Here is a 14,271-nt window from a genome sequence, read left to right on the forward strand (position 1 = left end):
AATTCCGCGTTTTTTCCGAATCCGTCGGGTTTTCCGAAGGCCACGCCCCCGATTTCTGTTGCGTGAAAGCTGGCGCGATTGTGCCGAAATCCGATCGCGTGCGCCAAAATCCCGGTGGAATTTGCCGCAAAACGGAAAAAGTCGGGTAACCCGACGAAAGTGCGGCCGCGGAGCCCTTAGTAAATGAGCCCCTATGTGTCTAGGAGACCTGTTGTGTGGTCTGGAATTATTCTGGGGGTTGGAGAAGTAGGTCATATGAAGTAATAGAGATTCAAGTTGGAGGCGGGTCCTAAATAAACGGGTGGGGCTCAAAGTTCTTCTTATTCCTGGCTTTTGAATCTCTGTGATCAAAAGTTGGCAAGTTTTGGTAAAACCGGTCCTGAAGGTCGGTTGATGACGCATTAGTTTGAAGAAAACCTAAAGAAAACACCCTCCTTCCTTATCTCTTTGCTGATTGGCTGCCACTAGAGCATCAGTTATTAAAGGTACAGATGGCCAATATTGTACTCAATTCTGTTATATTATATCCCATTACCTGTACAAGAGATTGAGAAACTGATCGTCGTCGAGATGAAAGTTCAAGTCTTCGAGCATTTGTCGGAAGTCGTCCACAGTTATTAACCCGTCCTTGTTTTTGTCAATTTTCGCGAACGCTCTGGCAAAATCGGGATAATACTCTCTGAACTTATCTCTGCAGGTACAAAGATTGAGATGATAGTTGTGATACCGGGAACCAGGAGAAGATGAGGTCATGAAATGTTAAGTAGGCTCCTGATCCTAGACGTAGACGTAGCGAGCAGAAGCTTTTGCACTGGATGACCCAACCGATCTATGTTCTAGACATCTAGACGGTCGGCCATCTATGAAAACCCCTGTGGGGCCAAATTTCCTCATCGTACCTGTACTTCCAGTCTTTGGCAGTGTAAGTACCTGAGATCTCTCCCGAACCACAGGATGTCACTACCTCTTACGTTACAAATGACGTCTCGTTGCCCATGGAGGCCACTCATTGGACAAGTTGGTTCCATGCTCTCCGGCACTAACAGAAAAACTGGAAATACCGGTACAATTCCGGAACCAAAAACTTTCTTTTATTTTTGGCACCCCTGCCCTGACTGTCTTCTGCATGAAGGCCCACAAGTGACGCATTGCTCCTACTGGACCTCGTCTTACTTGATCTGTTGCTCTACATCTTTCATGTCCAGGGCTCGGGTTTGGTGCTTGTGAAATTCCTGCATGTCCTTGAGGATCTTCTGCTGCGAGCTGTAGTGTTTCTCCAGGGTTTCTTGGTTGTCTTCTATGATGCGTTTGCTCGGACCGCTGTCCCCGGTAGCAAAGTTCACTCCTAGTTTCTGGAGAAATTCTTGATGGGTGAGGTGACCTTTACCTTCTGGATCATATCTAGAAAGACAAACGTTCACGAGAGCTTTTTGACTTGATCAAGCTTCCTGTAGAAGGACACTTTTCCCTTAAGTTGGCGAGATGGGGTGGTGCTTAGCAGGAGGGGGTAAAAAAAAATTCTAAAATTCAAGTCTACATTAGAAATGGTTAAAAAATATAGTGGCCTCTGCTCCTAGCAAGGTGAATGAACCCGGACTCAAGTCAGGGATTGGTCCATAGTGACATGTCCTATGAAATAGCTCTCTGCAATGCAACTGCTCCACGCCCCTTTGCTCTGCAGCAGGGTTTTGGTTGTATACCACAGCTGTCACTCAGAGCAGTGGGGAGTGGCTGTAGACTAGTTCATTGCATAAAGCAAAGCAGTGTGAGGACCTGTTCCTGGATTTTAAAACCACTTTTTACAGTCCTGCTTTTTTTAATTTTTTAAAATATAGTTTGCATCCTCCTCCGGTCAGGTGATTGGACCCTGACTCAATAATATTTACTTTTCAAATTAACTCAAGGATTAGTCCATAGTTACATGTCCTTACACTGCTGTGCTCTTGGCTCTCTGAAATGCAACTGCTCCACACCCCTTTGCTCTGCAGCAGGGTTTTGGTTAAATACTACAGCAGTCACTCAGAGCAGAGAGGAGGGGCTGTGGAGCAGTTCATTGCAGAGACCACAGAGCACAGCAGTGTGAGCACTGGTCAGTTACAACCCCTGAATATAAATCAGTTTTTTACAGTCCTGTTTTCATGGCATTTGACTTTAACATTTCAATTTTTACTGAAATCGGAAATCGAATACCGTTTCCCGACGTTGTTGACTGACTGTCACGCTGTCACACATGACAAAACAGATATGGAATTTTAAGTGGCAGATATGTTATTTCTCTCCGTCTCGATGAAAAAATTTGTACTTAAGAACGTCAAAGCTTTTACATACAAAAGTAAAAAAAATAAATAAAAAGTGCAGCCAATTACGGGGGAGAACAAAGCTTCTTAGGCCTTCACTGCAAAAAAATATTTGAATAAATTATACAGAATGTGCACAAAGTTTTTCGGGATGGAATGTTAATAGAACGAACGAGTGTCTCGCTTTATGAACAATTATAAAAAAAATGTGGAAAAACATTCATCAAACTGATTGGATACAACTGTGCGGTGCTCGCAAATAGTAACGGGGGCACTAATGAGGCGACCTACCGTCTGGTAAGCTAAGTACCTAGATAGTGGGGAAAGGGGCGGAGTGTTAAAGGGGTAGTCTACCATTATTAAATTAAAACCAGTATTATGTAGGGCACTTTACAAGCTTTCTAGATCCAAAATTTTTTAAAAAACGTTATGCTGATTGGGTTGTACACCGGGGGGCGTGGCCAGTGCCAACTGAGGAATCTCTTTTCCTCTCTCTATGTAGCCAATCACTTCTCTTGCTTATGATGATTGACATTCACCATAGAAACAAAGTGTACACAGAAGAAAAGAGACCAAGACCCGCCCCTAGTGCACCAAGTATCTAATTTGCATACAGATAAAATTGTCAATTTCTCTAAAACGACAGATTGTTTGGAAATGGTAAAGGTGAATCTGGAAAGCTTAGTAATTGCCCTAGATGGTACTACATTTACATGTTGGGTGATTTCGGAGGTGGCAGATCCCCTTTAAAGGGAATCAGTTACCTATATGCTGAATGCTATGTCTTGTAGGTGGAGTGCCCTGTATGATACACATTATGATCCCCTGTATTATTATGTAAATTAGTGTTGTGGTGCACCATGGGTGTAGCTGTCATGTCTGGTGCTCCCTTTCTTAAGGAGACTATCCCTTTAAGGTGGTCAGACACATGGGGAAGGATGTTACTTTACATCTGTGGTTCTCACCTCTCCCAGAGTTTTTCGAATTCATTCTTGGTGATAGGGAGTGAAAACCTATAGAGAACATTTCTCAAATCTTTCTTCTGGATGATGCCATTGCCATCGCCGTCGATTTCACAGAATGTCTACGAGACAGAATCAGCGGTGACATGAGTGGAAGGTCAGCATTGTGAGGCTCTGGTATTCTGAAGGTTTTTTTTTTTTTTAAGAATTAGACAAAAAATGCGTGCAACAGCGCCACCCTTGTCTACGGGTTGGATGTGGTATTACAGCTTTGGTGTATAGGGAAAAGTGTTACACCACATACAAGCTGTGGAGAGGTGTGGGGCTGTTATTTTGTTGATGGGAGATGAGTGTGTGATCGTTGGAGATATCAATTTTTAGGACCCCCAAACTCTCCTGAAATGAATTGCCCTGTTCTGTATGGGACCCTTCAGGAGATTCTTGGCCCGCCATTCTCATGACTGATGTGGGTCAGAGCAGTCGAAACCCCAGAGATAAGCACCGCCTTATATCCTATGGATGTTAAATTCAAGGGCCCCTTTAACCCCTAAACACCTTAAAGCGTAATCCCATAAACTTATGTGTCTGCTAGGTTAGCGGCCCCCAACCCAGTTTCGGAGCACCTGGTAGGGGGCCCCCGCCGAACTCCGTACAAAAAACAAAAAAAAAAACAATACCCACCTTCCCCCGTTCCCTTGCAGCAGCCCTCTCATCCTTCACTTCTCTTCCAAATCAATGCACTTCTCTATTACGGGCAGGCGTGATGATGTCATCACATTGGGGCACATTCAGTAAAGGCTTAGGGGGGCGTTCCGGTGCTCAATCGGAGATGTATCATGCAAAGTCCGAAAGAGGTGTGTCGCACGCCCCCCCCCCCAAAAAAAAAGACGCACTCTGTAGGGGCAGTGCAGGGGGCACCAGAAATCCTGCATCTTGCACCCCCTGCACACTGCACACTACACAGGTAGCTGCACGTATTGCACAATGTACCGTTTTTTTGATGAATGTGGTCCATTGTATCTGCCGACAATAGAACAGTGCACTAACTCGGAAGAGAAGTCAAGGAAGAGAAGACTGCTGTGTCGGAACAGGGAAGGTAAGTGTTGGATTTACTTTTACAACGTTTTGGCCACAACACCTCTGGCCAATCACAGCTATCACTAGTAGGTAGGGGCGTTAATTTGCTGGATTGGCTACATGGTTGAAAACCCGGCAATATGTCCTGGATGTGCGGGACTTACTAAACCCGGGAACTCAGCTTAAAGTTTGGTTCGGCTCATCTCTAGATGGTGGAAAAAGAAGGGGGGGCATGAAGCATTAAAAGGGGGGAATAGAAGTAAAGGAGGATGAAGGAAATAGGGCAATATTACTGGGGGGGGTATGCTTTAGAAAGGGGGACAATATAACTGGGGAACATGCTTTAGGAAAGGGGACAATATAACTGGGGGGGCATGCTTTAGGAAAGGGGACAATATAACTGGGGAACATGCCTTAGGAAAGGGGACAATATAACTGGGGGTCATGCCTTAGGAAAGGGGACAATATAACTGGGGGTCATGCCTTAGGAAAGGGGACAATATAACTGGGGGTCATGCCTTAGGAAAGGGGACAATATAACTGGGGGTCATGCCTTAGGAAAGGGGACAATATAACTGGGGAACATGCCTTAGGAAAGGGGACAATATAACTGGGGGTCATGCCTTAGGAAAGGGGACAATATAACTGGGGGTCATGCCTTAGGAAAGGGGACAATATAACTGGGGAACATGCCTTAGGAAAGGGGACAATATAACTGGGGAACATGCCTTAGGAAAGGGGACAATATAACTGGGGGTCATGCCTTAGGAAAGGGGACAATTTAACTGGGGGACATGCTTTAGATAAGGGGACAATATAACTGGGGGGCATGTTTTAGGAAAGGGGACAATATAACTGGGGGACATGCTTTAGGAAAGGGTACAATATAAATAGGGGACAATATAAATGGGGGACATGCTTTAGGAAAGGGGACAATATAACTGGGGGACGTGCTTTAGGAAAGGGGACAATATAACTGGAGACATGCTTTAGGAAAGGGAACAATATAACTGGGGGACATGCTTTATGAAAGGGGACAATATAACTGGGGGACGTGCTTTAGAAATGGGGACAATATAACTGGGGGACATGCTTTAGGAATGGGGACAATATAACTGGGGGTCATGCTTTAGGAAAGGGGACAATATAACTGGGGCATGCTTTAGGAAAGGGGACAATATAACTGGAGACATGCTTTAGGAATGGGGACAATATAAATGGGGGGCATGCTTTAGGAATGGGGACAATATAACTGGGGGACATGCTTTAGGAATGGGGACAATATAACTGGGGGGCATGCTTTAGGAATGGGGACAATATAACTGGGGGGCATGCTTTAGGAATGGGGACAATATAACTGGGGGCATGCTTTAGGAATGGGAACAATATAACCGGGGGGCATGCTTTAGGAATGGGGACAATATAAATGGGGGACATGCTTTAGGAATGGGGACAATACAACTGGAGGACGTGCTTTAGGAATGGGGACAATATAACTGGGGGACATGCTTTAGGAAAGGGGAAAATATAAATGGGGGCATGCTTTAGGTATGGGGACAATATAACTGGGGGGAATGCTTTAGGAATGGGGACAATATAACTGGGGGACATGCTTTAGGAATGGGGACAATTTAACTGAGGGCATACTTTAGGAAAGGGGAAAATATAAATGGAGGACGTGCTTGAGGTATGGGGACAATATAACTGGGGGGAATGCTTTAGGAATGGGGACAATATAACTGGGGGGCATGCTTTAGGAATGGGGACAATATAACTGGAGGACGTGCTTTAGGAATGGGGACAATATAACTGGGGGACATGCTTTAGGAAAGGGGACAATATAACTGGGGGGCATGCTTTAGGAATGAGAACAATATAAATGGGGGACATGCTTTAGGAATGGGGACAATATAACTGGGGGACATGCTTTAGGAAAGGGGACAATATAAGCTAGGGCACACAGGGAGTTTTTGGTGGGGGCGTGCAATATAAATTTTTGGCTCTGAAACAACAACACCAGCCCACCTTCCCCCCTAACCCCACCGATCTTGGAGAAGGTTTTCACGGGCAGTGCCTAGTCAAAAAAAGGTTGGGGACCACTGTGCTGGGCCACTAATGCTGTATATGGCTCCTATACCACTTGAGTACCCCCCCCCCCCCACCTACGACAGAAAGGGAACGTTAACCCTTTACGTATGTCGCTTGAATGAATCTGTCTCGTCACATCAATAAAGGCGTCCTGGAAAGCGCGAGGTGTTGGCACAGAGCTGGCGACGCTGTGAATGTCGCACATTTTTTTTTTTACCTTGGCTAAGTCGTGCCATCTGCCTTGCGCCTTCGTGACGAGGTAGTAATGAGCCTGATCGCAGGCCAGATCCGCGCAGTCCTGGCTTTGTTTTGGCCTTCGAGAAAATGAAAAGAATTGGTATTAATTAAGAAAGACAAATTTCACGTGGCAGAACGTCCGCCACCGCTAACGCCATCTATCCGTAAAAGCATCGCTCATGTAAATGAGCAATTAAAACAATTTTGTCATATACTAAAAAGATGTATAAGACTTTAACTATCTTACTTGAGTAATTGAAGTTACTGAGGCTGAGGCTGCACTACTGAAGGATGGAGAAGACCTACAGGGGTTTCTGGGCTAAAAGATGGGTCATTCACACAGGATTGACCCCAACGCTCCCACAGATCAGCTGTTCTTATACACAGGTAATGGTAGAGGAGGCAGACGGCGCCGCTCTTTGTGTAGTGGCTGGAAGGAGTCAATGTAGCTGAGCCGCTATTTAAAATGAATAGAATAGGAACTGCAGTAACCTGGCCTGACCACTACACGTAGAGTGGCGCTGTCTACTTCCTGTATCATTCTATATACATCAGCCACTCCCCACAGCTGATCTGTGGAAGTTCTGGACCCCCCGTCATCCGCACTGAGGACTTATTCTGTGGATATGTTATAATTTTTTTGGGGAAAACTTTGAAGTGCATTTAAATAACAATCAGAACTCACAATGCAGTGTCCGGGATTATTACTAAGTGAAGGAATTGAGAGAGAGGAATATCAGAAGCTCTGGTCTAAGGACTGTAATGGGATTGTTTGGGGGCTTGTCTAGGGTCTGAAAAGGTACAGTTTACCTATAGGTCATGGATTTATACAGAAGGGAGGGTTCTAGTCTTGGGGTCTGTCAATGAGAAGGGTTTGGTCTCAGGTTTGTAAATGAGAGATAATTGGTCTGGGGTCTGTAAACAAAAGGGGGTTTGGTCTGAAGTCTGTAGATGAGAGAGCTTATGTCTAAGGGACGGTAAATGAAAGGGGTTTGGATTGGGTTCTGTAAATAAGAGGGGTTTGGTCTGCAGTCTGTAAATGAGAGGGGTGTGGTCTGCAAATAAGAGGGGTTTGGTCTGCAGTCTGTAAATGAGAGGGTCTGGGGTCTGTAAACAAAAGGGGGTTTGGACCGGGGTCTGTAAATGAGAGGGCTTTGGCCTGGGGTCTATAAACGAAAGGGGGTTTGGACTGGGCTGTGAAAGGGTTTGGGGCCTGTAAATGAGAGATGATTGGTCTGGGGTCTGGAAACAAAAGGGGGTTTGGAAACAAGAGGGGTTTGGTTTGAGGTCTGTAAACGAAAGGGGGTTTGGCCTGGGGTCTGTAAATGGGAGGGCTTTGGCCTGGGGTCTATAAACAAAAGGGGGTTTGGCCTGGGGTCTGTAAATGGGAGGGCTTTGGCCTGGGGTCTATAAACAAATGGGGGTTTGGCCTGGGGTCTGTAAATGAGAGGGCTTTGGCCTGGGGTCTGTAAATGAGAGGGCTTTGGCCTAGGGTCTATAAACAAAAGGGGGTTTGGCCTGGGGTCTGTAAATGGGAGGGCTTTGGCCTAGGGTCTATAAACAAAAGGGGGTTTGGCCTGGGGTCTGTAAAGGAGCGGGGTTTGGTCTGGGGTCTGTAAATGATAGGGGTTTGGCCTGGGTAAGGAATTGGTGTGTAAACTGTGGGAAAGGAAGTTGAGTCTGTAAACAGTGGAGCTCTTTTTTATAGGCGGTTGGATATGGGGTCCATCAGGGGGCTTATTCATTCTATGGCCTGGTCTGTGATCACCATTTTACAGGGGACCTGGTCTGAGGACTGCAGGAATGTACTATTTGTACTATGGTTTTCCTCATTTCCCTTGTGTCTTTTAATTTAATAATTATTGTGAACTAAAGGAGCTTGGACTTGGCACCCGACTGGAGTCACATGATGCGTTGACGTCAACACCACCCAATGAAGCAAGTTCCATCAGTCTTCATCTCCTCTACATACATGTGGTAGATACCTAAAACACACAGGTGTAGTCTACCTGTAAAATGAATTCAGCCATGGTGGGCAGTCCGCTTTCTCCTGCCTTCGTAATAAGTTAAGGAACTCGGTATAATTGAGGGTGGACGTTAGGTTCAGACCCAGGAGGCCGAGGAGACGTTCATATTCCTTCTGTGTGATGATGAACATGAAGCCGTCCAGCAGTTGGCGGAAGTCGTGCATGGTGATGAGGCCGTCCCGGTTGCTGTCTATTTTGTAGAAGGAGCTATACGTGTCCTGAAGACCAAAAAATCAGATCGGAGACCATGATGAAACATCACTTAGGCTCTGCCTATGCTCACCTTAGGTCAGTCTAAGAGGGGACAGAAGCATTTATCCATACTTACCCCATACCCTTCCCTTAATTTATCCAACAACTGTCCGAGACACTCCTCTGCTGTCATGTAATGAAACTTGGTCTTATTCACTCGATGGTTGGGACTAGTCTGTAACTTCTCCCCTGGTCCTTCCCCTGAGGGGACTGGAAATGAGAAACCCTGGTCATTATTATACACCACTTATGTTCTTCACACAATAGAAATATCCCTTTAAAGGAATTTAAAGACCAACATGTATCATTAGTTCATTATTAAACTAAAAATTCTACAGTCCCTTTAAAGGGTTTTCCCAGCAAAGACTCTGCCCCTGTCCTGCCAAGCAGGCCAAAAAGTTATTGCTATTGGCTGCACAGCAGTGACCAGTTCATCATCATACATAGGCCTGGCTGTAGTGGAGAGCAACTGAGCATGTGCGTCCACCAGGTGATTCGGTGGCTGCTCACATTGCTATATACAATGTACTATGTATAATGTAGGTAAGTAATATAATCATTATGTAATACTACATGTTAATTTTTATGACCTATAAAGTGAATATAGTTTAAGGAGCATTCAAATTATACAGATTTGTAGCAGCAAATGTTGGAAAAGTAACTTAAAATTTTTTTTTTGTAAGACCGCCCCCAATCCTTTTCAATATAAAATATTACAGGGTCATATCATATCATATTAAGTCATGTTAAATATTTTTTTCTGTAAAAAAGCCAAAACAGTTGACTATTGGTGATTTTCTTGGCCAACTCAAAATATAATATTGTTGTAGCACACTGGCCCCTTCGTCAGGCAAGTTTACAAAAAAACTATATACTGGTATTTGACTGACTTATAGAACCTTTTTTTCTGATAAACTTTCACAGGAAGTGTCAGACTCCACCTCCTGATGTCATTTCCTGCCACAAGTCATGTTGTGAAAACAAAGCTCCGCCCATCTTGGGACAGAACTAAGTTAATATATAACTTATTTATTGGCAACTCATTATCGTAACATCATGGCACGTTTAGAATTATTTTTATTAGGAAAATTTGCCAAAATTTCTAGCCGCCATACCTTCAAATAACGACACAAAATCCAGATAACTTAAGCCGTCCTTTGTAAACCCCAATTTTTCGGTCAAGGTGTTAAATTGATCCTCATCGAGATGCAGCTCGTGATCCAGCAAAACCTGCGTAAAGGAGATGGTACACGCTCAGATACATGTAGATGTGTCAATTCCGAAGGTGTAAATTGTCAGATAAGAGAGACGGAGCGGCTCAGGAATTTACAGCGATGGGGGGGGGGGGGGAGGGGAGGGGGGATGTATGATGTAAAGTATTTCCGAGCGTGTTAATGAACGGAACGTAGTCTCTAAGGAAATCGAGACGACGGAAAAGAATATATAAAAAATACCGCCACAGGGAGCCACAAAAAAAACCGAAACTTTTTCCTTTTTTTTTTCCCCTTTAAAACTTTTCAGTTGGGTCTCGTGGGTAAAATATCTTCTCCTCCCGGGAAGACGCGGCTTATATAACGAGGACTTGACAGATGAAATGTAATGAATTATTTCAGGAGACTTAACTGGTTGAATGACAGCAGCCGTCCAAAATGAACATTTTCATCCCTTTTCGATACGTGACAGCAGGGGGAATGTTTTTATATATTTTTATTTTATTTCTTTTAATTTTTTTTTTGCCTTTTTTCGACAACAAATCTTTAGACGTTGTTAATTTAGTCATAAATAATTTAAATTAGAGCGCACATATGTACCGGCTTATGCTCCGCACAGGTAAATATGCAAATCTTGTACCTAGCACGGTTTCTAAAAATAAAATCCAAACTTTTTTTAATTACTGTATTACTTTTTTATGCTGTTAATTAAACTTAAGATAGGAAAGTTCTTAAAATTTAAAGGGACACATCAAATTGAAAAAGGGAAGTCAGAATCAAGTCCCATCAGGAGGCTTCTCTCTGGTGATTGACAGGTTTCTCGCTCTTCTAAGGAGGACGAGGGAGAGACCTGTCATTCAAGTCAACAGGGGAGTGGACAAAGTGGACTTTTTTCTCAAAACAAAAAAATGCAGTAATAAAGCTGTTTTTGAAGAAGAAGTCCATTAGTGAAGTAGCATAAATCTCCTGACAAGTTCCCTTTAACAAAGGTTTTGGCAATAGTTTGTCTATAGTGGATGTCTAGAGACAAATGAAGAGGCTACCAAATTTCAATTCTCCTATAGTAAGGGGCCAGACAGATATATTTAAGATACTGTGGTATCAAGTGTGAATTTCTAATAACAAAAGTGAGACAGGGCTGAAAAAATACCAGCTACAAGATTGGGTTCAACTTAGAAAATACAGGCCCTGATAGGACAAAACTTAAGGTGTAACTTAAAAACATTGGCCACAGAAGAGGGCTAAACTTAAAAATACAAATTAGGCAAGACTCAACAATACAGGTCCCAATGGGGCAGGACTCAACAATATGGGTCACAAGAAGGGACGTGACTCAAAACTACCGGTCATAAGAAGGGACACAACTAAAAACTTCAGGTCACAAGAAGAGATGCGACTCAAAACTACCGGTCATAAGAAGGGACACAACTAAAAACTTCAGGTCATAAGAAGAGATGCGACTTAAAAGTATTGGTTACAAGACGAGATGTTACCCCAATCTACTAGTCACAGGAAGAAATGGGACTGAAACCTACTGGTCACAAGAAGAAACCGGACTTAAACCTACTGGTCACAAGAAGAAACGGGACTTAAACCTACTGGTCACAAGAAGAAACGGGACTTAAACCTACTGGTCACAAGAAGAAACGGGACTTAAACCTACTGGTCACAAGAAGAAACGGGACTTAAACCTACTGGTCACAAGAAGAAACGGGACTTAAACCTACTGGTCACAAGAAGAAACGGGACTTAAACCTACTGGTCACAAGAAGAAACGGGACTTAAACCTACTGGTCACAAGAAGAAACGGGACTTAAACCTACTGGTCACAAGAAGAAACAGGACTTAAACCTACTGGTCACAAGAAGAAACAGGACTTAAACCTACTGGTCACAAGAAGAAACGGGACTTAAACCTACTGGTCACAAGAAGAAACAGGACTTAAACCTACTGGTCACAAGAAGAAACGGGACTTAAACCTACTGGTCACAAGAAGAAACAGGACTTAAACCTACTGGTCACAAGAAGAAACAGGACTTAAACCTACTGGTCACAAGAAGAAACAGGACTTAAACCTACTGGTCACAAGAAGAAACAGGACTTAAAGGGAACCCGTCACCACTATTTTCACAAATACAGGTAGTGGCAGGTTCCCATAGAGCTCTAATAACTATCTGACACCCTGCTTGTAGCTAAAAATTGTTCCCCTCAGATCCCCATAAAATCAGAGTTATAATCTTGCCTGGTATCTATGCAGCTTTGGAGCTAGTCCACGGGGGCGTGGCCTAATGTCATGTGACCAGGGTGACATCATCAAAGGTCCTTGAGCTACTTAATATGAAAACTATACCCCATGTACATATCTGACCACATAAAACCATCACAGCAGCCTCCATGGACTTCTACTCCTCTTCATGCAGCCTGCTGTGATTTCATGTGATAAAATATGCTGTGATTTCATGACATATATGCTTAGTGTACAGCTCCTAATGCTACAAAAGCTATAGGACCTGCGATGATGTCACCCTGGTCACATGACATTATAGCAGTATACAGATATAGGATGGGGAGGAGCTGCTGGATTCAGCCCGAGGAGGCCACGCCCACCTGGACTACATGTAACCATGCTTAGTTACCAGATAAAACTATAAAGTTGAATATATGGGAATCTCAGGGGCATAATTTTTAGCTACAAGCAGGGTGTCAGATAGTTATTAGAGCTCTATAGGAACCTGTCACTAGCTGTATTTGTGAAAATAGTGGTGACGGGTTCCCTTTAAACCTACTGGTCACAAGAAGAAACGGGACTTAAACCTACTGGTCACAAGAAGAAACGGGACTTAAACCTACTGGTCACAAGAAGAAACGGGACTCAAACCTACAGGAAAAATGTACAAAAAAAATTCCAGCCACAAGAAGGGACGCGACTGCGACTCATAACTATGGTCACTAAATGACACGACCAAAAGCTTCTCTACAAGAAGAGAAGGAACTTAAACCTGCTGGCCAAAAGAAGAGATGGGACTCAAAATTATTGGTTACAAGAAGGGACGGTACTCCAACCTACTAGTCACAAGAAGAAACAGGACTCCAACCTACTAGTCACAAGAAGAAACAGGACTCCAACCTACTAGTCACAAGAAGAAACAGGACTCCAACCTACTAGTCACAAGAAGAAACAGGACTCCAACCTACTAGTCACAAGAAGAAACAGGACTCCAACCTACTAGTCACAAGAAGAAACAGGACTCAAACCTACTGGTCACAAGAAGAAACAGGACTCAAACCTACTAGTCACAAGAAGAAACAGGACTCAAACCTACTGGTCACAAGAAGAAACAGGACTCAAACCTACTGGTCACAAGAATAAACTGGACTCCACCCTACTAGTCACAAGAAGAAACGGGACTCAAACCTACTGGTCGCACGAGGAGACAGGACTAAACAAATCCAACCACAAGAAGGGAAATAATTTAATAGTACCAGTCACAAGAAGAGATAGACCTTTAAAACATTGGCCCCATGAAGAAAAGACAGAACTCTTAAAACAAATATCTGACAAAATAGTACTCAATAACAGTGGCCCTAAGTGGTGCCTGAATCTAAAAATACAGATCACGATTTGGGACAGGACTCAAAAATGTCATCCAGTAGAAGGGGCAGGACTCCAACATACTAGCCCCAAGAAGGGTCAGGACTCCAAAACACTGGCCACAAGAAGGGGGAGGAGCCAAAAGTACTAGCTAGCGCTATCTGATTGTTCTACATGGATAACAAAAATGGCCCTAAAATATGGGAATAAAAATAAGCCGTACTGTAAAAATAATTGCTAAGCCAATAAAATACCGTCCAGGTAGCCACCCAACCCTCCAAAATATTGGTTGTATTTACACTGCTTTGTTCGTGCTGGGGCATTGGTGTTATTTGGGTACTGTACGGGGTATTGGTGTTTTTGTAAACTATCGGTTTATTATGGTCTTTGTTGTCCCCCTTTATCTATTTACCGTTAAATAAAATTTAAAGGTTTCGAAAATAATTTCTTGAAATAATTCTACATCCTGTAATTGGGAGGAAAACTTTTGTTTTCTAAAGGCGTTTGGCGATCATCTACTGCGCTTTT

General features: G+C 43.6%; 1 protein-coding gene across 4 annotated transcripts in view; it reads right to left on the reverse strand.

Annotated features, from left to right (window-relative positions):
- The window catches only part of EFCAB6 (EF-hand calcium binding domain 6), an 89,216-nt gene that overhangs the window by 13,436 nt on the left and 61,509 nt on the right, over positions 1–14,271 (reverse strand). For 3 of the 4 annotated variants that reach the window (XM_072145362.1, XM_072145364.1, XM_072145361.1), the window contains 7 exons: positions 10,056–10,170; positions 9,017–9,150; positions 8,671–8,906; positions 6,642–6,738; positions 3,263–3,381; positions 1,174–1,401; positions 536–691 (listed from right to left, as the gene is read on the reverse strand). In XM_072145362.1, coding sequence (XP_072001463.1) covers positions 536–691; positions 1,174–1,401; positions 3,263–3,381; positions 6,642–6,738; positions 8,671–8,906; positions 9,017–9,150; positions 10,056–10,170 — 1,085 coding nt within the window. The remainder of the gene's footprint in view (positions 1–535; positions 692–1,173; positions 1,402–3,262; positions 3,382–6,641; positions 6,739–8,670; positions 8,907–9,016; positions 9,151–10,055; positions 10,171–14,271) is intronic. The other variant, XM_072145365.1, reaches the window with a different exon arrangement.

The sequence above is a fragment of the Engystomops pustulosus genome, chromosome 4 (genome assembly GCF_040894005.1).
Source record: "Engystomops pustulosus chromosome 4, aEngPut4.maternal, whole genome shotgun sequence".
In the NCBI taxonomy this organism is placed as follows: Eukaryota; Metazoa; Chordata; class Amphibia; order Anura; family Leptodactylidae; genus Engystomops; species Engystomops pustulosus.